At 38.8% G+C, this 19,420-nt stretch overlaps 1 protein-coding gene across 6 annotated transcripts in view; it reads right to left on the reverse strand.

Moving 5' to 3' along the window:
• Positions 1-6,745: 6,745 nt before the first annotated feature.
• Positions 6,746-19,420, reverse strand: part of LPAR1 (lysophosphatidic acid receptor 1) — a 131,958-nt gene continuing 119,283 nt past the window's right edge. For all 6 annotated transcript variants that reach the window (XM_025433398.3, XM_025433399.3, XM_025433401.3 and 3 more), the window contains exon 4: positions 6,746-9,213. In XM_025433398.3, coding sequence (XP_025289183.1) covers positions 8,912-9,213 — 302 coding nt within the window. In that variant the 3' untranslated portion in view covers positions 6,746-8,911. The remainder of the gene's footprint in view (positions 9,214-19,420) is intronic.

The following is a 19,420-nucleotide window of genomic DNA, read 5'->3' on the forward strand; positions in this document are numbered from 1 at the left end:
TTTGTGTTTGACATTTAAATCTTTGATCCATTTTGAGTTCATTCTTAGGAGGGGTATAAAGTCTGCCTGTGTCTAGATTCAGGTTTTTGCCTGTGTATATACTGTAGGACTCTAAATGGGTATGATTTTTTTTTTTTTGGAATGTATTTTGGTATCCTCTACCAAAGTTAAAAAATTTAAATGTATCTTCCTTATGACCTAGAAAAGATTAGAATCATAATATTCATCAAAATTTAATACTATTTGTCAACGTAAGTTAGGTTATGTGGCAGTAACAAATGAACCGCAAAAGCCCACCGTAGACACAGCAAGTGTTTATTTCTTGATCATGCTGTACGTTGGGTATGAATTGGCAGGGGTTTTTCTCTGCCTCATCAGTCAAGGTCTCAGGCTGATGGGGACCTCAGTCTTTTCATGTTCATGTCTCCATGTTTGGCTTTCGGCGAAAAGATCTGGAGAGTAGCACAAGGGCTTTTTAGTTTCTTGGCCTAGAAATGACATTTGTCGCATCCACTCATATAGTCCGCTGGCCATTAGTCACAAGGACTTGCCTAGCAGGTAGGTAGTTTTCCAAGAGCCTTGGAAGGAGGGGGAAATAAAATATAGATAAGCTCTAAAAATGTCTACTTCAATTACACGTTAAGGTAGATACATATTTACCAACCTTGGAGATTATATATATATATATATATATATATATATATATATATATAATCTGTTACCAAGTAAAAACCCCAAATATGTTATAGATAGCTAACCTTATTTCGTTTACAAGAAACCTCTCCACTTATTCCTGGATAATATTTTCAGATATCAAGTTCTGCCCTTTTATTTCTCCCTATTTCCTTCCTTTTCTTTCTTTCTCTTAAACATATCAAAGACTCTGTGCTTCCTGGCTTGAGGAGGAATGTGGCTGGACGACAGCAGAAGACATCGGACTCTAAATCTGGATCTTCAGGCCAGAGGGGTACCCTGGGCTTCGTGTATCACATGGCCACTTTGCTACTGCATCGTTCTCCTTGGGCAGCTCATGGCTACCTCAAATTTTACTCATTATCGCTTTCCTGTAAACTTGCTCCTCATCTGTGTTCCTTACCTCACCACATCACATCCCCATCCATCTGGGGGCCAAGGTCATCGCTTAGGACCTTATCCGCACAATCTCTGGGGTCCAAGCCCTCACAAATCCAGCCACCTCCTCCTCTGCACCTCCATTACCACCTTCATCTTTCATCCCAGCAAGTGAGACAGCCATTGATCTTGTCTTTTGCCTCTGGGCTTCCTTGTCTTCAATTTATTCTGAAATGTAAACCGGACTGTGCCACTCCTTAAATCCTTTAACCCATTCCCCATAATTATCAGGACACAATGACTCTCTAAATCGCTCAAGACATCATGGCTGCCTCCTGCCTTTCAAGCCTCAATCTCACAGTCTATACTTGCTCTTCTTTCCAAAATGCTATGCAATCTCCTACCAAGCATTTGTGCATCTTGCTGGGAATTCCTATCTACCTATGCTAGGTGGGTGCCCTTTTTCTAACGGGTGGTTTGGGTGTGCACAATTTCCCAGAGTGGATTCAGGTTCAGGAGCTTCACAGAGTCACACCTTTGTGCAACTCAGGCCCAAGGTGAGGATTTTGAGGGGACAGTTCCTATACTAAGATGGAGCCTTTCTAGACTATTCTTTAAAAAGCAGTCTCTCTCCCTGCCGTCTTTATTCCTTTTATTTTCCTTTCATTTTTGTCATGCCAGAGTTTCCTTCACAACTCAATACAATTTGTAATTTTATTTTTAACTTGTGTCTCTCCATTTTCTGCTGCATTCCTAAATTCTAAGCTCCTTTTAAAGATCTTGCCTATCTCATTCACAGCAGTACCATACGTGCCTGGTATAGGGAGGGCTCTCAAAGAGGCCTTGTGAACAAGTAAAGAATGAGATCATATCAACTATCACGTCTAATTATGGTTTTATAGTTCTCAATAAAGAACCATTAAGTAAATGGCACCATCTTTGTAGTTTTGTTCCAGTAATTTGCATCATAAAAAGGCATAAAGTACAAGATGATCTCATTCTCAAAGAATTTATAATCAAGTTTGGGATACAGTCATACCTGAATGCCTATACAAGTCTAAGCACCGCACAAAACGAATCATGCACCTGTTTATGACCTGTTACCTTCTATTGCTTTTACTGTGCCAAGTTCTTTAAAAGATAAAAATAATGCAATACATCTTACCCCTCAAGGAACTCAAAATTTGTTTGGGGAGCCAGGATAAGGACGTACGAGGAATTATGGATTGCCACATAGAATAGATGCAATTATGTTGAAATAATTCTATAGACAACAAATATTAGGTCCCTGAATTTTCCTCTGAGATCCAGTTTCTTCATGTGGAAGAGGGGTTTTACAAAGACCAAATTACAAATTATGTGTCTTCTGTAAGCTGCAGATCACATTACAAATCCAACGTATACTAATATTAAAAATCTTCCCAAAGCATGTCAAGGTAAGCTAAACAAGACACACTCAGAAAGCACAAACTAATATTGATAAAACATTAATTTGAAAGCCCGGACCTTGGTACTTCATTGTTCCTACTTAATTTTAACTGCAGCATTCTTAAATGGCAGGGAAAACCTTTATCAGGTTGTGGAAGGGGACACCTGGGTGGCTCAGGGGTTGAGCGTCTGCCTTTGGCCCAGGGCGTGATCCAGGAGACCTGGGATCAAGTCCCGCGTCCGGCTCCCTGCATGGAACCTGCTTCTCCCTCTTCCTGTGTCTCTGCCTCTCTCTGTGTGTGTGTGTGTGTGTCTCTCATGAATAAATAAAATCTTTTTTAAAAAGAAAAAAAGATTCCTTTCCCGAAAGTTTCAAGAAATAAGAAGCAAACCAGTTATAAACAATATTATATCAAAGCAAAATGAACTCTGGCTTCCCTGATGTCAATGCGAAGATACTGAAAGTTGTATAAAATGAAATATAAGATCCCTTTGTAAGGGTCTCTTTTTCTTAGGTAATGCAACAGAGATCTGTGGTCTCGCTTCCACCTGTGAGGAGAGATTTTTACTTTCTACTTGATCCATTTCTGTATTCCTTGAAATAGTTATGTCTGTGCAATTTTTATAATCACAAAACTCGGTCTCTGAACAAGTACACACACAAGCTGTAGGGAAGTATCAGGCCCTCCAAGTTGCAACCATTGTTTTAAAAAAGTACTAGAAGTTTCAGTGTGAAAATGTTAAAATGTATTTGATGAATTGGAGAACAGATTAGCGGTTGCTAGGGGTCAGGATGGGGGTCACGGAAAGGACTGTGGCTATAAAAGTGTAACAGGAGGGATCTTTGTGGTAAGGGAACCACTCTATACATCGTATCAATGTCAATATCCTGGTTGTGATTTACATTGGTTTGGCAAGATAGTACTATTGGTGGAAACTGGGTAAAGGATAAAAGGAATCTCTCCAGATTATTTCTTACCACTGCATGTGAATCTACAGTTACCTCAAAAAGAAAGCTAATTTTAAAATGTTAGCAACATTATAACTACTTGAATAAAATTGGAATTATGAGCCCATATTGATATAAGTAAATAGGAGAGGACGAAACTTTTTCTTACAGTAGAAAGCTAACCTGAAATTCAGAGGAAAAAAAGAATTAGAAATTCATCATTTAGGGGGGCACCTGGGTGGCTCATAGTTGAGCCCTGCCTTCGGCTCAGGGGGTGACCCCAGGGTCCTGGGATCGAGTCCTGCATCGGGACTTCTCCCTCTGCCTCTCTCTCTGTGTCTCTCATGCGTAAGTAAAATCTTTAAAAAAAAAAAATCATTTGGCAAACATCGCAGTAATGATTCATTCATCTAAGGAATACTGATGGATGCTAAGACTAGACATTAAAATTCCATGAGGAATAGAATATTTCTTACAAAATGCTATTATTACAAAGAATTTTAAAAGCAAAACAATTAAAAAGTAAAAAAGTAAAAAGAATGGTTTTCTTCACAGTGGAGAAATCTGGCAGGCAACACCTGAATCAAGTAACCAAAGTTGATATCACCTGTAATGGAACAAATCAATGTCATGGGCTACTTGATAGGATGCAGTGAGAAGAACCACAGCAACACGTCTGTGTTATTTTTATCAAAGTAACATGAACCTAATCATAAAGAAATATTAAACCCAAATTCAGGGACATTCTACAAAATGACCAGTGATCTTGGGTCATGAAGGTCAAGGAAAGACTTGGGGATTTTTCAAGATTGAAGAAGCCTCAAGAGTTGTGGTAATTAAATACAACCAGTGATCCTAGACTCGATTCTTCTGCTGCAAGGAACATTGGTGGAAAAATTGGTGAAACTTAAACAGGGCTGTGAATTAAATGGTAGTTTATCAGTGTGAATTTCCTGATTTTGATGGCTGTATTCGAACTGTGAAAGAAAACGTCTGCAGGACTGACACAGCTTTTGAGGATGATGGGGCATCATGTCAGCAACTTCCAAATGGTTCAAGAAAATGTTCTGTAAATTTGGCAAACTTTGAGATTGTTTCAAAATAAAAATTATGTTTAGTATAAAAAATGCAATTGATAATCGTTTCTGCAGTCAAGAGCTCAAGAGATCATAGCATGCCCCACTTCTCCCTCCCCCTTCCAGTAAACAATACACTGTCAAATGAGGAGGGCAGCATGGGTGAAAATGAAATATCTAAATCAGGGGTTGGCACAGTTTTTCTGTAAAGGGTCAGAGAGTAACTATTTTAGACTTCAAGGGATGATCTCTGTTGCAACTATTCAGTTCTGCTATTGCAGTACAAAAAATAGCCAGAAACGATATACTGACGAGGGTGGCTGTATTCCAATATAACTATTTGACACTGAAGTTTGAATTTCACATAATCTCCATGTGTTACAAGATAGTCCTCCCCTGTTCCCCAATCATTTAAGAATGTAAAGCTCATCCTTAGTTCATACAAAAACTGGTAGTCTGGTCAATGGGTCTTAGTTTGCCAATCTCTGCTTTAGATTTTAAGATGGCCTTTAGATGTCACACCATTAAACAGATTCGTAAATAGTCTGTAAGTATTTACAAGAAGAACTAGAGAATTTTATGGGGGAGACTATCAAGGTACAGGTGAATGAATGTTACAGAATGAACACACCATGTTGGAAGATCGCTGACCCATTTTGGCTCTTAGTTATACACATTTCTTCTCTCAGGTGATGCCTACATCCAAGCCCGCCCCAACACACATACAAACCCCCATCCTTTGGAGGGTTTGGGGTCAGGTGAAGCTCACTTGATGTTAAAAGTAAGTAATTTGTTTCAAAAGTCTTGCCATAAAAATGTTCTTACCTTGGTGTAATGAAGGAACCTGATACAGATGTGCTTCTACAGTTTTAATCTAGCAAGAATCACCAGTTGGGTTTTTAAAAGAGGGCTAGAGGAGCTCAGTTAGTTAAGCATGTCCTTTTGGTTCAGATCATGGTCTCGGGGTCCTGGAATCAAGTTCTGCATCAGGCTCTCTGCTCAGCAGGGCGTCTGCTTCTCTCTCTCCCTCTACTCCTGGCTCATGCTCTATCTCAAATAAATAAAATCTTTAAAAGAAAAAGGGCTAGGGATCCCTGGGTGGCGCAGTGGTTTAGCGCCTGCCTTTGGCCCAGGGCGCGATCCTGGAGACCCGGGATCGAATCCCACGTCAGGCTCCCGGTGCATGGAGTCTGCTTCTCCCTCTGCCTGTGTCTCTGCCTCTCTCTCTCTCTCTGTGACTATCATAAATAAATAAAAATTAAAAAAAAAAAAATTTAAAATAAAAAAAAAAAAAAAAAAGAAAAAGGGCTAGAAACAATATCACAATATTACATTTCAAAAGTTTAGGGACTAGTAGAATAAATTAGGAGGAAGACAGAGTGGAACCTAATAGTTAATTGGAAAAGAAAATGAAAAAACAAGTAAGACTCATTAATTATATATCAGCTGAGGTTCTGAGTCTAGAAAATGATGGCTTTGCTAATTTAAAAAAGGCAATATGTGAGGGGTGGTTAATTCGTGAAGAAGAGTTCTAAGATACCTGATTTCTAACAATCTTAAAACCACCTAAATTTAAAGATTCAGAACTCTTCCAAATACTCATTGGGACATTTGAATAAATGTTTTATCTTCTCCAACATCTTAGCAATATATTTCAAAGAATATAATTGGCATATAATTGGAAAATACCTATGACTTTTGTTAGTAATTAAAATCAACAAGCATGAAGGGGTGCCTGGGTGGCTCAGTCAGTTAAGTGTCCGACTCTTGGTTTCGGCTCAGGTCATGATCTCATGGGTCGTGAGGTCATGCCCCGCATGGGACTCTCCACTCAGCCAGGAGTCTGCTTGAGATTGTCTCCCTTCTGCCCCTCCCCACCTCTCTAAAATAAATAAATACATCTTAAAAAAAAAAAGAAAAAATCAATAAGCATGAAGATCACTGTGACTTTACAAACTCCTAGTGAGCGTTTTTCATGAAGTCACCATAAGGTTTTCATAAAAATCACTTTTTCCAAAAGAAACTCACACAAAGAATGAGACTTATTACTGACATTGGAAAGCAGCAGTTCTGAGGTGGGGAAGGACATGGTGGCTTCCCCTCAAGAGTTCAGAAGCCCTGGTGGCAGGGAAATAAAGTCGTTCACAGAAGAAAGGCACCATGCAACACAAACTGGAAGACTTTTTGAGCAAGAGAAACACCACTGACCACAACCACGCACTGCCAAACTCTGAAAATGAATTTATTAAGGTCCAATTAGTAAGTTTTTAATTTCAAAAAGTCCAGAATATACTCACATGAAAGTCCAAGTTCACTTCATTCACTTCCCACATAAAATGCTTTGTATTTTGTAAAAAGAATGTGCAAACACCTTTCTAACTGGCTCCCCATGTTCTTTTCACTGTGGGCACCTTACAAGTCTGCCCTCTGCTCAAATGCTGACTGAACGCACTTCTTCCTTCCTAGACAAAACAATTCTACTGGACATCTTTCTCTTAAACATACTCCCAACGTTCCCATACCTGCTTCATGACTGGGACTTTACTGGTTACTTATTATAACAAATTGGTGCAATAACTAGTTCATCTGGACAATCCATTGAACAGATATCACCTACGATGGTGGCAGTCTATTGGAGGTGATTCCGAAGGAATACACAGTATCCAGTCACATACCAACACACTCAACCCATTTGCTACAGGAGGGTCTCGAGCCATTTAAATGAAGATCCTTTATTCACTTGGTATGTTTCATTTCTTTGCATTGTCTTCACCTCTACATTACAGTTGTGGCTACCAAGAGCTGGAAATTGGCTCCTTGGACAAAATTTGGGATTGCTAGACATATTAATTAGGGCGTCCTGGTTATTTGTGACAACTGTTTCCAGTCCATCTGTGATATAAAAAGAAGTCACTCTCAACTCAAGTGACCACTGCATTTCTTATGTAAAACGGCAACTTAAGTAGCTTTCCTCTCAACTGCCACTCCTGTGGTGCAAAGCAGGAAATCCCTTTTTAGAAAAGGTAAGAGCATAAAAAGACATTTCACATTTAAAAAAGAAAATCCTTCATGGGAATATGTCCTAAGTAAATAATCAATTACATGGACAAAGTTTTATGTACACAGAATTTCTGCAACGTTATTTATAACAGCGAAAATTAGAAATGACCTAAGTAGCCAAGAATGTGGGAACGGTTAAATAAACGGAGTTGCATCCATTAAGTGGAATATTGTATAGCCATTAAAATTATGTTTTTATAAAATTTTTAATGCCATAGGAAATTGTGACAACTCTGCAGTGGAAGAAAAACACTGGTTATAAAATTGTTTACGTATGATGCCAATTACATAAAAAGGTATATAATATACATAGAGGCATACACAAGGGGAAAAGCTGTTAACGGTGGTTACTTCTGGGTTGTGATATTACCAGTAATTATTTTTTTCTCTTTTATACATTTCTGTATTTTTCAAGTTTTCTACAATGACTATGTATTATTTTATAATACAGAAAAACACAGGCTATTAAAACATTCCTCTGATGTACTGATAATTAGAATGCACTTGGAGATTATAAATATGTGGGAACAATAGTACTGCATTTCATCTCCAGTAACTTTTTTTTAGAGTACATATTCTTTTGGTAATAAATTTACATTCCCGGTTTTAGATGTGTTATAACACTTTGATAAAAAGGTAATATTAGAGCACTGTTTCATAGCCTAAACAAATACTGGCTTTGACATCTAGGTTCTTCTATGTCCTAGAAGATTTAAAAATTTTAATACCCTTTTTATCTTTTTAAGTAAGGCATACTGCATACATACATTACATGCATGCTTTCTAAAAAATAATTCTAATTTACAGTTTCCCTACATAAGGAAAAAAAATGGAGTTAATGATAGTTTAAAAACAGCCTATAGTCTTATCCATCACAAGCATGCTGACAGGCATAAACATGTTTATTAAATGAAATGTATCATTTAGAAATAAAAAAAAAGGGAAGCCTGTATGTAGAAGAAGTTGTGGATTCAATTAGTCAGAATTTATTCTGACTTGCACCAAACCACACAAAATCTTTTGAAGTCTAGTTAGTGTAGTCTAAATGGACACTCCAGAGTCTGTTTATGAATTCCATTGCAAGATCTTCACTTTCTACTTTCAAACGGAAGGGGGATCAGGATGAGGGTGGTCACATAAGCTAATTTGCAACATCTCTCAAGTCTTGTTGGGTCTAGGAACAAATACTGCCATTGGTTAGTGTTTAAGTACACGAGTTTATTTTTCCTCTCTCTCTCACACCCCACACCTTGCCCTGGCATCTGGGTAGGGGGAGGCTGTTCATCCCTCAATCAAGGATGGCTGGCTTCTCATCTTAGTTGCCTTTCTAAACCACAGAGTGGTCATTGCTGTGAACTCCGGCCAAGATGGTGTGGTTGAGGGAGGAAGCTGAGCGGTCAGAGCCTTCCGTGGGGCCGCTGGTGCTGTCACTGCGCTGGCAGCAGAGGATCTGTCTGAAGGTGGCGCTCATCTCCTTGTCGCGGTAGGAGTAGATGATGGGGTTCATGGCGGAGTTGAACTCAGCGAGCAGAAGGAAAAACTTCTCGTAGGCCAGGACATCACACTGAGGACAGCACACATCGAGAAGTAACAGGACCAACCCAGGAGTCCAGCAGATGATAAAGGCACCTACAAAGACAGGGATCAAGAAGATTTTCAAAAAGAAGAACAGAAAAAAATACATAATTATGAAGCAAGCAACCGTAATGTGAAATGACTTCAGTTCAATGTAAAAATGCTGAGATTCAAAGCCACCGGATCATCATCTGAAATGAAATGCTAATTTTCGAAGAACAGAAGAAAGTTTTAATGTTAAAATAATTTATAGAATCTCACTGATTCAGAACCTACTAAAATTTGAGTATTTACAAGACAATGATGATCATTACTTTGAGCAAAGCTTAGCAACTGAGATGAATGACTGCATTGGGTATACACACCTCAACACCTACAAGGGGGGGGTTTTCAGCAGTATAATGTTGTTTTAGGGCAAAAAGTAAGTCTGTGACAAATGCCCCTTAATGTTTAATTAAGGAATATTTTCTGAATTCAGGTTGAATGGACCCAAATCCTTGCTTTGTTATTTAAAAAACTGGGTGATGGGGCACCTGGGTGGCTCAGTGGTTGAGCGTCTGCCTTTGGCTCAGGTCATGATCCTGGGTCCTGGGATCCAGTCCCGCATTAGGCTCCCTAGAGGGAGCCTGCTTCTCCCTCTGCCTATGTCTCTGCCTCTTTATGTCTCTCATGAATAAATAAAATCTTTAAAAAAAAATAAAAATAAAAATAAAAAAATAACTGGGTGAATTTAGGCAATTATTTTCTTCCGTTTTCTGACGTGGAAAAAGAGAACTTATATTTAGCTCATCAGGTTTGGTGTAAGGAGTAAATGAGTGCTAAGAAAATAATTGTTAAGTATGTATTTTAGCAATGACAACAATAATACTGTTTTTATCTGCTCAGCATCATATTTCCAGCGATATGACGGATGTTTACTTTTTATTCAACCATCCCTGAAAAGATGCTGTTCTGTATGCTTTAAAAAATACTAACTCACTGAATCTGCACAACACCATATGAGAGAGAAACCATTATCCCTTCAAATGAAGGGACTGAGAAAACACTATGTTGTATTTCTGCTCCCTGGACTTCATAAAACCTTATTTATTTATTTATTTATTTATTTATTTATTTATTTATTTATTTATTTTTAATAATAAATTTATTTTTTATTGGTGTTCAATTTGCCAACATACAGAATAAGACCCAGTGCTCATCCCATCAAGTGCCCCCCTCAGTGCCCGTCACCCATTGACCCCCACCCCCCACCCTCCTCCCCTTCCACCACCCCTAGTTCCTTTCCCAGAGTTAGGAGTCTTTATGTTCTGTCTCCCTTTCTGATATTTCCTACCAATTTCTTCTCCCTTCCCTTCTATTCCTTTTCACTATTATTTATATTCCCCAAATGAATGAGAACATATAATGTTTGTCCTTCTCCGATTGACTCATTTCAAACCTAAATAATTTAAACCAAATTTTATGCTTTAGCTGTTTCATTACTTTAGATCAACTTTTCCTTTCCTCCGAACCATACTGAATTGTTAAGATCTTACTAGAACTGTCCAAAAGCATGGAAATACAGACTATATTTTTAATTTCAGTTGACTTTGTTCCTAAAATCACTCATTTGGCTCCCAGGGAAAATGGAAATTGTGAAACAGCACTAAAATCTACCTTGTTATTCCAGGATCTGCTGTCGGCCAAGAGGACACGGGTCAGCAGAACCGGTGGGCACCATCACCTCCCCTTACAGCTTCACCCCATATATATAACCAGGCTCCACGGGAAACACACGGTGAACACGGATGACCACTGAAGTGCAACTGCATCTTCAGACTGCAATGGCATTGGCCTCAGTAGATTCAGGCTTGGACTGGGGTCGTGGATTTGGACTAGCCTCAAGGAGTGAGTTTTGTAAAATGTAAACACATGAGATTTAGTCTCCAAAAACAGCCCCGTTTTAAATGCGAGCTTTCTTCCTTGAACCTATTCCGCAGGGAAATGAAAATAAAGGAGGAAAGTACCCTCCTCAAGCTCTTTGTTCGAAAACACAAATGTGTATTGGTTTTCAACTGCTGTTCACTTTGAAGACTGTCCAAGGTACTTCATTTTCTATTAAATACAATACCTTAGACTTGCCTTAGATAGAAAGAAAAAAATATTTCAAATATCAGGAGATAATAGCCAAGGACCTATTTGAACTTCAAGTAAAAATGTTAATAAAGCATTCATTCCAAGTCCTTGAATTTCCTTGCTTGAAAATCACTCAGAAAGCTAAACATAAAGGGAAGTCAAAGGAATGCCTCTTGGGTTTCAGAAATAATGCATTATTCATTGAGAAGCCAGGAAGGGAATGATTCTCAGGGTGGAAAATGCTTGGATGGAAAATGCATGGTCCCATTATTCCATTTACTTGGAAACTAAAAACACGCAGGCCCTTCATGAATGGGAGAGCATTCTTGCAAGTTTCCTTTCCCTTTCTTTTATCAAAGCTCTAATTGAACTCAAAATCAGAGCTTGATTAGATACCAGCAACATGCATCTCAACAGATTTATTTTAAATAAAATGATCTTTTTCTCCTCCCGGGCAGCAGAAGGGAACATCCTTATTCTCATAGACTTTAAGTGACTGCATTCAGCTATGGGTCATTTGTTGTTTAAGAATTTCTTCCATTTTTTAAATTAAAAAAGAGCAAGATCTTTTCAATAAAAGCCAGAGTCTCAGAAACTAACCCTTGGGTCTTACTTTTAGACCAAAAAAAAAAAAAAGGAGGCAAGAAGATTTGTTTGATCAGAGAGAGGAAGTGGGAAACACCAGGCTGATACAGGAGCTAATACATGCGGACACTTCATTGAGGAACTTGGAATCATCTCCCTTCTTCACTGAAAGCAACTGTTTTTAGTACTGTGATCAAGCCCAACCCACAGTCCCAATACTCTGGTTCTTCAAGACTCGATTGAGTCATTTGAGGCTACTCACAGTACAGGCCTCAAAAATCAACATCTAAAACCAATCACACAGTTTTCCAGTATTTTCTCTTCCCTTCTCTTTCACGGAGGTGCCAACGACCAAACTGACCAAAAATGAAGATGGACTACGGATATGGAACAAAGGTGCTGAGGCTTCTAAACAACAGTGAGTGGGGGTGCCTAGCTGGCTCGGTCAGTAGAGCGTGCAACTCTTGATCTTGGGATTGTAAATTTGGGCCCCACGTTGGATGCAGAGATTATTTAAAAATAAAATCTTTTAAAAAAATAGACAGTGAGTGTGAATGTTACGAAATCAAGTTTGCTCAAAGTATGGGTTTACCCCCAGGCTTCTAAAACCAAAAACTACATAAACCCAGGCCCCTATAAGTAATAAGTAGCCAACCATAATTCAATTGGGTGATAGGACTTGAGACATGGATTATGGACCCTATCAACTTAATCTGTAGAGACTCAAGTGCATACCTGTAGCAGGTTAGTAAGAGTAAAAAGGATTTCCATCTCCCTGTCAGTAAAGTAGAAAAGTGACAGCACCCTGTCTACTCCACAGGGTGTGGTGAGAATCACATTAAGGCAAGACATGTAAAAGCTCTCTATACACTGTGCATCTACTTGACTCTACTACCTATAGCCATTGTGGGTAGCACGAGAGAAGGCTGATGGAGAGCACACTACCAGAGCAGATTTCCTCTAAGGGCAGAATGTGGAAACACATTTTGGACTGTAGAAAACCTGGCATTTCAAAAAGTTCTAATGACACCACCTCGACTCTAAGAGATTCCAAGGACTTGCTGTTGAGTATAAGGAGGATAAGAAGAAGAAAAAGAGAGGGAATGCAGAGAAGCATGGGAGCCCTAAATCACCTTGGAGGTTCTCATGTGTCAACTCAATGCCTATACCAAGATGGCAAATGAAATGATGTGATGCTCAGTGGGGACACTGCTTTCCAGAACATTTCTGATGGACATAGTCCCATAGACCAAGGCCTAAAACCAAGGTATCATATGCAACAGTAGGAAAGTAAGAGGAAGTATAAGTAGTTTATAGTTATTGTAACGTCTGTCATGAAGGCCTGTGTATCTGGCTAAGACATTTGAAATTTCTCCAGGGTGGCACACTAGTTCTCAGACCCGGCCACATTTTGCAACAACCCATGGGAGATTATAAGAACCATCTCACCTACTTCCCCCATAAGATTTTAATGTCATTGGCCTCACTGCAGAACACAATAATAGAATGGAAGAAGAAAATAAACTGGATTAGAATCAAGACAGAAACACTGGATGTTTCCAAATTCGAGAAGGGAAATGATGAAAGTCTGAATCATGGCAATGGCAACGTGGATGAATAGGAAAGGATCAGTAGAGTATTTAGGAGATGGAGTGCATGAAATGGGTAAGGTACAAAGAGTCCCAATTTCCAGGGGGGTGAAGGAAAAACAATGCTATCTTTCACTGAAGGAGGAACCACAGGAAAAAGGGCTGATCGGGGTTTCTGGGGGAAGATGAGGAGACTAGGGATGATGAGTGCGAGTTTCCCCATCTGTGGTCTTGAGGCACCTGCCAGACTTCAGATGCAGATGTCTTAAGGGCATGGTAGGCTCATGGCAAGTAGAGTCCTGGAAAACTGTCTCCCAGAATGCTGAACAAGAGTGGTTACCTTCTGCACTATTTGTCCATGTTACAAGTAACTCAGGTAGCTGGATACTGAAAAAATATCCCTGGGTTAGAATAAAATAGCTGAAGTTACTCTCCTCTTAGAACAAGCTTCATTCCTTTCTTACGCATCTGTCAAATCAATCTGTGAGGGCTCCGATGCCCACAAAGATGGAAGAAGAGGTGCTGGAATGTAGACGTGAAAGTCAGGGGGGAAGGAGGCTGTTTTGGAACAACAGGTCACAGCTGCAGAACCAGATCACATTACCACACCTTCCCTCAAATCTACACAACCTCACCGGCTGAATAATGCTTACCATCTGGTCCCACAATTAGAGTCTTTTTTTCCTAGAGTGACTTTTCCCTAACGAGCTGAACTTTGCTTACATATGGAACATAAGAATCAACGTAAAAGAGAGAAAACCTTTGACAGAGAAGGCGGCTAGGGAAAGAGCCCAAGTTTTTGACAAAGGAAAACCAGAAAACATTTCCAGTCTGGCTGGCAAATTTTGTGTTTTTACCCCAAAACCAGACAGCCCACAGATCTAAAACAAGTCAAGGTTAACCCAGTTCCATACCAGGGTTGTGTTCAAGTCAACCTCTTCGTCGGTCTCTCTCTTCTTGTTTCTCCAAGGATCTAAGAAACAGTCTAATCTCAGAGGCTTGTGGTAGAGGCTGAAGGGGAAAATAAATGTTCAAATACATGCACTCCTTCCATTGCCACTAAATTGTGCATGGGTATCTTGGGATCCCCAAATTCCGTCCAATTTCTGTAGTTATATTATGATTTCTGCTATTAAGGAACACATAAACAATATGGCTAAGAAATCCTTCTAAACTATGTATCATCTTAAAAGAGGCTGTTAGATAACAGACCACAGATAAAAAAGCTTTTTCTTAGGTCTAGCAGTCGAGGGGTCACTGCAATTGAGATGTAAACGACTTTCTGAAATTAAAGTTTTTTTCTGAAAGAATAAACTCGACCCTTTATAAAATCCATTTCCTAGAACACCGAGAAGATAAAATTAATACACTTCTGCTTCTTCATGGTCAAAGCAAATGCTTCATACATTGAAAGTTGCATGATTTCATTCATCGTGCGAGGTACTCCAATGTTTCCTTCACTCCCGAGAGCAACATTTATCCTTTAAGGAAGGATATGAGCAATATACAGATCTTGGGGTGCCTGGCTGGCTCAGTGCGTGGAGCTTGCAACTCTTGATCTCTGGGTTATGAGTTCGAGCCCCACTCTGGGTGTAGAGGTTACACAAAAATAAAATCTTAAAAATAACAACAGCAACATATAGACCTCAGAGCAGAATGTATTATTCATTACGTTTTCTTTTGAATAAAAGTTTTAGCTAAACTGTCTTTAGCAACACAACAACTGGCTCTCCCACACACAGAGAATGCCAACACTGCTTCGCTTGGAGTATTTTACACTCTCCTTCACGCTAAACTACTGAGTACATACACATACCTACGCCCCCCCATCCTACAACAGACTGTCAATCTCATCCTGCAACTGGACATGGGAAAGCATATGCTGCAGCAGCTTGCATGCCAGTGTCACCTCTTACAGAAGAACATCTGTGCTTGACAACAGTGAGTAGAAACCACTTCTCCACGGCTACAACCCTAGCCAAGTAAGCAATACCTTTCATCTGCCTATTGCAACAGGCTCCTAACCAATTCCTCTTCCTCCATGCCTCTTCCCTAAAGCTTGCACAGAAGAGCCAAAATGATCTTTCATAAGTGTAAGTCAATTCATATTACATCACTTTCCTGCTTAAAATCCTACGAAAGCTTTCTTCTTGAACCCCTTACCATGATCCGTAATGCCCCATAGGACTGGCCGCTCATCCCTCATTGCCTAGATTCTAATCACACATGCCAAGCTCATTCTGGTCTCAGGGCCTCTGCGTTGACGCCTTCTTTACCTAGGAACACTCCTTCTGTAGATCCTCACGTCTACTTACTTACTATTAAATATTGCTTCCTCAAAAGCTACCCCTGGTTATTCTAATGCTGCACACCTTCCCCACTACACTCTTTCCTATCTTGTCATCTCTGTACTGCTTATCTATAGACCCAAAAATCTCTTATTGATTTAACATGTTTATTTTCTATCTTCCTTCAATGAGAATGTCAGCCTTGTAAAGGAAGTAAATGTCGTCTCCGTCACGTCTGGATCTCTTGCACCTAGAACAGTAGCTGCCTACGGTGGACAATCAATGTGTCTGTCACACAAAAGTCACATGTAACTGCCCAATATACCTATCCAAAACAAGGAAAATTAATTAGCAATAAGGTCACTGAGTAAGGTTTGGAAAATAAACACTGATGCCAACAGGATGCAAGGTCTTTCTCTGATTGGGTTCTACAGTGCATTCAAGAGGGAATGAGGTGGACCCTGGAGGCAAAAGTCTTACCACATATGCATTTGTTACTGTAGCATAAAACTAGTCTACTGCTAACAATCCTGATGGATACCAGATTATCTATGGAATCTTCTGAGTTCTGGAGAAACATGTTGGGTTTATGCATTGGGTTAATGCATTACCCATGTTGCTGCCCTGGATCCTGCAGGAGCTACCTAGAAAAAATCACTAATCAACCTGGCCCAGCTTTGTGTTAATCCCTCAGGATTCAAAGTTCCATGTAGGGGCATAAGAGAGGCCATGATTAAGTCTCATACCCACACCCTAGCTATCAGGGAATAGGGAGAGAGAATATATTCTATCCCTTGGCATATAATTTCTTACTATCCTTCTTATACTTCTAATCACTTATCATCATAATCAGCATTCATGCATAATACTCAATGTGAATATTCACAACACTTTTCCAAGTGTCATACCTGTATTGGTGTGTTGTTTTCATATGTTTGTGTCCTGATAATTTATAACAGGCTGCTTACCTCAAAGAAGATCCATAATTTATGAGAGGATAAGGATAATTCTCATTAACCTAATTTTTCTTCCCAGCGTAGTATATCAGCTGCTTTCCTTTCAGCGATTGATGTCTAAAGAATGGTCTGAAGCTAAGTTCTTGAATTATTACATCTTTTTTTCCCTTTATGGAAAGTTTGAAAAATGTAGAAAAATATAAATAGGAAATTTTAAAAATTACTTAGAGTCCTGCAGTCTAGAGATACTTTAGTATGTGATCTTGTACTTTTATTAAAGTGTTGCTTCTTTTAAATTCTAAATGTGTGCCTTCTTTTCTGATTGCATAGGAAATTAACATGGAATGACTGTTTATTAGTGATGGGGAAGCGAATTAGATCTTTTATCTTTAGGAACATTATTTTGTTATCTGATTGGTGTTTATATATAGGGATGTGCCCTAATTTGGTCAATACAATGTCCTCTTGAATCTGTGAGAACATTAACTATAATTTATTTGAAGCTGCTTTTTGTTTCCTGGAATACATCTGTTTCAGTGTAAGATACTGCAATAAATGCAAAATCCACTGCAGGGACACCACACTTCAGGGAATGTGTATTTATGATGCAGAAGACTTTCCTGAATAGGGGACTCCCTTGGGAAGTAAATTGCCATCAAAGCCAGCTTTGTCCTAACCCTAAAATACCCAGTGATGCCATCTAATGGGTAGGCTAAATACGTGTTAAACAATCACATGGGGAGAAGCGTGCTTCTCTGAACGTTCTTATCTATGAACAGTGAATACGAGGTTGCAATAATGTTTAAATAAAACAGAAATAGCATGGCCATCTCGTTAGCTCCAAATTCGAAGAAATCAAGAGACAGCTAGCAAACTAAAAATGCACTGAGTTATATGTCCTTACACATCCAAGGCCATAGCCATAGCCATACCCCACTTCCAGCTATAGCTAATACTCTCTGAGAGTAGTATACGACCCATCAGCACACAAAACAGGAAATGGTTAAATTTACTTTTAATAAAACCAATACATATTAAACTATGTTAAAATGGATCACCATCTCTCCCTTTCCTCCCTAAACATGTTTTCTGATTTCTACCCAGCTCTTTTCTGGAGTGAACAAGCCGAGGATAAGACTGGCTCACCAGAGCATTACCATAAACAGTGCTCCTCCAAACGCCTACCAAAGCATTTTCTTGTGAGTGCTTACTATTCTCAAATGACAGATTTTAAGCTTATACAAATATAATTTATAAATATGCACACATGTATACTATGAATGCATACATAACACATGTGTGTATATACTTGTGTGTGTGTGTGTGTGTGTGTGTATATATATATATATATATATATATATTCATACCCACATCCAGAACAGTCATTGCATTTTAGTGTCTTTAAAAAAAAGAGAGAGATTTATTTTCTTTTACACACAGTAAACTTGAGACCCAAACAAAGAAGGATGCCACTTAACATATTCTTTACATTGAAAATAATTCACCATTCTCAGAACAGTGAAATCTGTTTTGCCTTCTGAACCTAATGGTTGCAAATTTTTTTAAAAAGCAAACTTCACCCCTTATTTTAAAAATAATAAATCTTAAATCTCACTGAAAATCAATGTTGTCAACTCCAGACCAACATCAACTAACTCAGAAAGTGATACTAAACATATCGCATGACTGTGGTCCAGCTGTTTCCAAGGTAATTTGAATAATATTTATTCCTTTAAAAAGATAAATAAAATCCACCCCCCAGAATCTTTCCCTAGCAAAAGTTCAACATAAACAAGGAATTTATAATTGGTTTTACAACATAAACAGGGATTTATAATTGGTTTTGCAACGTATTTAATTTTTAGCTATGAGTTAAGATTCTCCCAAAATGACGCAAGTCTGAAAAATGAGTACTAAAATCTGGTTGAAAATATTCACAGAATGTAGCTGATGATAGTATCCTATGGATTTCATTTCTTTACAGTTCATGAACTACTGGCACGGATCAGCAAGATATGTATTACTCAAGAGACAAACTCCGAGGACAAAGAAATGTGATAACAATTTCATTTATAATTCACTTCCTTACAAACAAAATGGGGGAAAATATTTAACCTAAAAGCAAATTCAGAAAATTTTGTGAAATATTCTTGCAACCCAAAATGTTTCAAAGTTATACGTATATATGGACAGCCCGGGTGGCTCAGCAGTTTAGCACCACCTTCGGCCCAGGGCGTGACCCTGGGGTCCCAGGATCGAGTCCCACGTCAGGCTCCCTGTATGGGGCCTGCTTCTCCCTCTGCCTGTGTCTCTGCCTCTCTCTGTCTCTCATGAATAAATAGATAAAATCTTTTAAAAAAATTATACATGTATAAATATATATTGTATATATACTTTTTTTTAAAAAAAGTCAAACAACATGAAAAGAAGAACAGCAGAGACAGTAAATATAATTGTTCTTTTTAATATTGGCTAGCCCTCCTACAGTGGCTGAATGTTCTGGATTGATATTTACGAAGCACAGATTCTTGGCAGAAGAGGAGGGAGACACAGTCTGTTCTGCTAGAATATGATAGCTGTGTGCCTATGATACCTCTCATTATCAAAAACTTTTAAGTCTGAAAAACAAGCTGTAAAAGCAATCACTCAATTGGGAAGCGGGTATTTAGGTTAAAGAGCTCCAGATTTAAAATCATAAGCATATTTTCCTACATGAATTTCAATTATT

This window comes from Canis lupus, chromosome 11, assembly GCF_003254725.2.
Source record: "Canis lupus dingo isolate Sandy chromosome 11, ASM325472v2, whole genome shotgun sequence".
NCBI lineage: Eukaryota > Metazoa > Chordata > Mammalia > Carnivora > Canidae > Canis > Canis lupus.